Here is a 5,755-nt window from a genome sequence, read left to right as displayed (position 1 = left end):
AGACCCCGCCCCGTCCGTCCTAACCACGCCCCCGCCCGCCCCGGCCACGCCCCCTAGGGCCGCGCGCGGGGGGGGTGGTGGTCCCGCCCCCGCGCATGCGCAGTTCCTCCCGGCGACGCGGCGCGGTGAGCTCTCGGCCCCGGCGGGTCCCGGCCCCAAACTGGGCCCAGTTCCCCCCCCAAACTGGGCCCAGTTCCCTCTCTAGACTGGGCTCAGTGCCCCCCCCCACCCCCCCAAACTGGGCCCATTCCCTCTTCCCCCCGCGCCCCAATCTGGGCCCAGTGACCCCCCCGGACTGGGCCCGGTCTCCCCTGCGCTGCTCCCAGTGCCCGGACTGGTCCCAGTAACCCCCCCGGACTGGGCCCGCTCAGCCCCTCAATAGCTCTCGGCACCCCCGGACTGGTCCCGGCACCGATACTGGACCCAGTAACCGTCTGTACTGGTCCCAGCATCTATACTGGTCCCAGCATCCCCCATACTGGTCCCAGTAACACCCATACTCGTCCCAGTACCGCCATACTGGTCCCAGTACCCCCATACTGGTCCCAGTGATCCCATAGCCCTCCCAGCATGCCGTACTGGTCCCGGCTCAGCACTGGTCCCAGTGACCCCGCAGGACTGGTCCCACTGACCCCATACAGGTCCCAGTTTCCCCCAGCACCTTCCCAGTACGCACCTATGTACCCTCCCAGTGACCCCCAGTAGCCCCCAGTACCTTCCCAGCACCCTCCCAGTCCCCCCCAGTCCCCTCCCAGTGCCCCCCAGCACCCTCCCAGTAGCCCCAGAAGCTCCCCAACCCCCTCCCAGTCCTCCCCAGTCCCCTCCCAGTGCCCCCCAGCACCCTCCCAGTAGCCCCAGAAGCTCCCCAACCCCCTCCCAGTCCTCCCCAGTCCCCTCCCAGTGCCCCCCAGCACCCTCCCAGTAGCCCCAGAAGCTCCCCAACCCCCTCCCAGTCCCCTCCCAGTGCCCCCCAGCACCCTCCCAGTAGCTCCAGGAGCCCTCCAACCCCATCCCAGTCCGCCCCAGTCCCCCCCAGCATCCTCCCAGTAGCCCCAGGAGCCCTCCAACCCCCTCCCAGTCCGACCCAGTCCCTTCCCAGTGCCCCCTAACCCCCTTCCAGTCCCCCCAAGTCCCCTCCCAGTCCCCCCCAGCATCCTCCCAGTAGCCCCAGGAGCCCCCCAACCCCCTCCCAGTAGCCCCCAGTCCAGGAGGGGGGGTGGGGGGGTGGGGTGCCAGCAGGCCATGGGCCGGGGGCGGCTACTGGGGGGCTGCGCCTGGCTACTGGGGGGGCTGGCGCTGCTGCAGACCCTCTACCTGCGAGCCCTGCCCCCCCCTCGCTCCCCCCTCCCCCACCGCCGCCCCCCCCCACCCCTGACCCCCCCCCGGGGGGTACTGGACACCTCGGGGACCTTCCGGGTCTATCGGGACATTTTGGGGCCCCCCCCTCGTTGGGACCCCCCCGAATTAGTCCTGGCGACCCACGGCACCCCGGGGCGGGCGGCGCTGAGCCTGGGGGGGGCTGTGGGGGGGCTGTGGGGGGGGCCCCTCTCGGTGGCGGTTTTTGGGGTACCCAGGAAGGGGTTGGAAGAACTGGTGGCGGTTTTGGGGGGGCCCTGCCGGGGCTTACGGGGTCGCCTGCGCTTACACGTGGTGGTGGGGGCGGCTGCGCCCCCCCCTCCCCCCGTCGGGCCCCCCACCCGCCGCCCCCCAACAACCCCGGGGAGATGTCGGGGGGCTCTGCGGCGCCTCGCGGCCGCCGACCCCCCCAGTTACGCTTTGGGGGTGCCGTACCCCGGGAATCTCTTGCGGAACGTGGCCTGGGAGGGGGCGGCCGGGGAAAAAGGGGGCCGCCCCCCCCCCCAAAACGGAGGCGGCGGCCCCCCCAAAATTGGGGGGCGCTTCGTGCTGCTGTTGGACGCCGACGTGGCGCCCAGTCGGGGGCTGCGGGAGGAGTTCCTGAGGCTGCTGCGGGAGGGGGGGGCCGGGTTGGGCCCCCCGATTTGGGGGGCTGGGAAAGGCTTGGGGGACCCCCCGCTGAGGGGGGCTGCGGGGGATTTGGGGCACCCCCCAGCTGTGGGGGCTGCAAGATTTCGGGGGCAACCCCCGGGGCGGGGGGCTGCAGAACTCTTGGGGGACCCCAACGCTTTGGGGGCTCAGGGGGATTTAGGGGACCCCAAAGCTGTGGGGGCTCAGGGGGTCTTGGGGGACCCCAAAGCTGTGGGGGCTCCAGGGGCTTGGGGGGCTCAGGGGGTCTTGGGGGACCCCAAAGCTTTGGGGGCTGCCAGGGTTTTGGGGGACCCCCCGGTGTGGAGGGCTCCTGATGGCCCTGGTGGCTTCAGGGTCCCCAACGTTTCAGGGGTCCCCAACGTCGTGGGGGTCCCCAACACCATCAACAATGTGGGTGTCCATAATGCTCTGGACACCCCCAATGTCCCAAAGACCCCAAACGCCCTCAGTGACCCACATGTCCCCAACGCCCTGGAGATCCCAAAGGACTTCCGTGACCCAGGGGTCCCCAAGGCTCTGGAAGCCCCCAACGCCCTGGAAGACCCCAGTGCCCTGAAGGACCCCAACGCTGTGGTGATCCCCAAGGACTTCCATGACCCAGGGGTCCCCAACGCCCTGGAGAACCCCAAGGACTTCCGTGACGCAGGTGTCCCCAACACCCTGGAGAACCCCAAGGACTTCCGTGACGCAGGTGTCCCCAACGCCCTGGAGATCCCAAAGGACTTCCGTGACCCAGGGGTCCCCAACGCCCTGGAGAACCCCAAGGACTTCCGTGACCCAGGTGTCCCCAACACCCTGGAGAACCCCAAGGACTTCCGTGACCCAGGGGTCCCCAACGCCCTGGAGATCCCAAAGGACATCCGTGACGCAGGTGTCCCCAACACCCTGGAGAACCCCAAGGACTTCCATGACCCAGGTGTCCCCAACACCCTGGAGAACCCCAAGGACTTCCGTGACGCAGGTGTCCCCAACACCCTGGAGAACCCCAAGGACTTCCGTGACCCAGGTGTCCCCAACACCCTGGAGAACCCCAAGGACTTCCGTGACCCAGGTGTCCCCAACGCCCTGGAGGACCCCAACGCCCTGGAGGACCCCAACGCCCTGAGTGCCACCGCAGCGTCCTGGGACCAGGTGGTGTTCGTGCTGCCGGCCTTCGAGGTCCGCACGGGGACGCGGGTGCCAGGGACAAAGGCTGAGCTTCTGCAGCTCTTGGGCACGGGGGACGCCCGGCCCTTCTACGGGACGCTGTGCCCCCGGTGCCAAGCGCCCACCGACTACGGGCGCTGGTGGGCGCTGCCACCCACCCCCCACCTGCGTGTGGCCTACGAGGTCCCCTGGCGGGACCCCTGGGAGCCCTTCTACGTAGGACCGGCCCACGGCGTGCCACCCTTCGATGAGCGCTTCCTCCAGTACGGCTTCAACCGCATCAGCCAGGTGCCGTGGGGCGGGGGGCCGTGGGGCGGCTGGTGGGCTTGGGGTGGTCATGGGGGGGTGAGGTGCTGGGCCATGGTGACCGTAGGGTAGTCATGAGGGCCATAGGGTGGCCATGGTGACCACAGGGTGGCCACAGGGGTTGGGGGTGCTATGGGGTGGCCATGTTGGCCATAGGGTGGCCATGAGGGCTATGGGGTGGCCATGGTGACCACAGGGTGGCCACAGGGGTTGGGGGTGCTATGGGGTGGCCATGGTGGCCATAGGGTGGCCATGAGGGCTATGGGGTGGCCATGGTGACCACAGGGTGGCCACAGGGGTTGGGGGTGCTATGGGGTGGCCATGTTGGCCATAGGGTGGCCATGAGGGCTATGGGGTGGCCATGGTGACCACAGGGTGGCCACAGGGGTTGGGGGTGCTATGGGGTGGCCATGTTGGCCATAGGGTGGCCATGAGGGCCATAGGGTGGCCATGGTGCCCACAGGGTGGCCACAGGGGTTGGGGGTGCTGTGGGGTGGCCATGTTGGCCATAGGGTGGTCATGAGGGCTATGGGGTGGCCATGGTGACCACAGGGTGGCCACAGGGGTTGGGGGTGCTATGGGGTGGCCATGTTGGCCATAGGGTGGCCATGAGGGCTATGGGGTGGCCATGGTGACCACAGGGTGGCCACAGGGGTTGGTGGTGCTATGGGGTGGCCATGTTGGCCATAGGGTGGCCATGAGGGCCATAGGGTGGCCATGGTGCCCACAGGGTGGCCACAGGGGTTGGGGGTGCTGTGGGGTGGCCATGTTGGCCATAGGGTGGTCATGAGGGCTATGGGGTGGCCATGGTGACCACAGGGTGGCCACAGGGGTTGGGGGTGCTATGGGCTGGCCATGGTGACCATAGGGTAGTCATGAGGGCCATAGGGTGGCCATGGTGACCACAGGGTGGCCACAGGGGTTGGGGGTGCTATGGGCTGGCCATGTTGGCCATAGGGTGGCCATGGTGACCACAGGGTGGCCACAGGGGTTGGGGGTGCTATGGGGTGGCCATGTTGGCCATAGGGTGGCTATGAGGGCTATGGGGTGGCCATGGTGCCCACAGGGTGGCCATGGGGGTTGGGGGTGCTGTGGGGTGGCCATGTTGGCCATAGGGTGGCCATGGTGGCCATAGGGTGGCTATGGGGGTTGGGGGTGCTATGGGGTGGTGGAGGAGAGTTGGGGTGACTATGGGGGCTGGAGGTGCTGTGGGGTGGCCAAGGTGACCATGGAGTGCCCATGAGGGCTATGGGGTGGCCATGGTGACCACAGGGTGGCCACAGGGGTTGGGGGTGCTATGGGGTGGCCATGGTGGCCATAGGGTGGCCATGAGGGCTATGGGGTGGCCATGGGGGTCTGTGGGTTCTGTGGGGGGGTCTGTGGGTGCTCTGAGGCACCAGTGGGCGCTGTGGGGGGGTCTGTGGGTGCTGTGGGGGTCTGTGGGCACTGGGGGGGGGTCTGTGGGGGGTCTGTGGGTGCTCTGAGGCACCAGTGGGCACTGGGGGGGGGTCTGTGGGCGCTGTGGGGGGGTCTGTGGGCACTGGGGGGGTCTGTGGGCGCTGTGGGGGGGTCTGTGGGTGCTGTGGGGGGGTCTGTGGGTGCTCTGAGGCAGCAGTGGGCGCTGGGGGGGGTCTGTGGGCACTGGGGGGGTCTGTGGGCGCTGTGGGGGGGGGTCTGTGGGTGCTGTGGGGGTCTGTGGGTGCTCTGAGGCACCAGTGGGCACTGAGGGGGGGTCTGTGGGCGCTGTGGGGGGGTCTGTGGGCACTGGGGGGGTCTGTGGGCGCTGTGGGGGGGTCTGTGGGTGCTGTGGGGGGGTCTGTGGGTGCTCTGAGGCAGCAGTGGGCGCTGGGGGGGGTCTGTGGGGGGTCTGTGGGTGCTCTGAGGCACCAGTGGGCGCTGTGGGGGGGGTCTGTGGGCACTGGGGGGGTCTGTGGGCGCTGTGGGGGGGGGTCTGTGGGCGCTGTTGGGGTCTGTGGGCACTGGGGGGGTCTGTGGGTGCTGTGGGCGTCTGTGGGTGCTCTGAGGCAGCAGTGGGCGCTGGGGGGGGTCTGTGGGCACTGGGGGGGTCTGGGGGGGGGTCTGGGGGTGCTCTGGGGCACCAGTGGGCGCTGGGGGGGGTCTGTGGCACTGGGGGGGTCTGTGGGGGGTCTGTGGGGGTCTGAGGCACCAGTGGGTGCTGTGGGGGGGTCTGTGGGCACTGGGGGGGGATTCTGTGGGCACTGGGGGGGTCTGTGGGGGGTCTGTGGGGGGTCTGAGGCACCAGTGGGCGCTGTGGGTGGGTCTGTGGGCGCTGGGG

General features: G+C 69.4%; 1 protein-coding gene across 1 annotated transcript in view; it reads left to right on the top strand.

Annotated features, from left to right (window-relative positions):
• Positions 1-1,242: 1,242 nt before the first annotated feature.
• B4GAT1 (beta-1,4-glucuronyltransferase 1) overlaps positions 1,243-5,755 on the top strand; it is a gene marked incomplete at both ends in the record, with an annotated part of 5,699 nt that continues 1,186 nt past the window's right edge. Inside the window, 2 exons of the mRNA XM_082496921.1 lie at positions 1,243-2,181; positions 2,818-3,441. Coding sequence (XP_082353047.1) covers positions 1,243-2,181; positions 2,818-3,441 — 1,563 coding nt within the window. The remainder of the gene's footprint in view (positions 2,182-2,817; positions 3,442-5,755) is intronic.

This window comes from Vanellus vanellus (genome assembly GCF_965231255.1).
Source record: "Vanellus vanellus genome assembly, chromosome: 33".
NCBI lineage: Eukaryota > Metazoa > Chordata > Aves > Charadriiformes > Charadriidae > Vanellus > Vanellus vanellus.
Note: the sequence above shows the minus strand (reverse complement) of the source record. Positions and strands in the feature narration are given on the sequence as shown.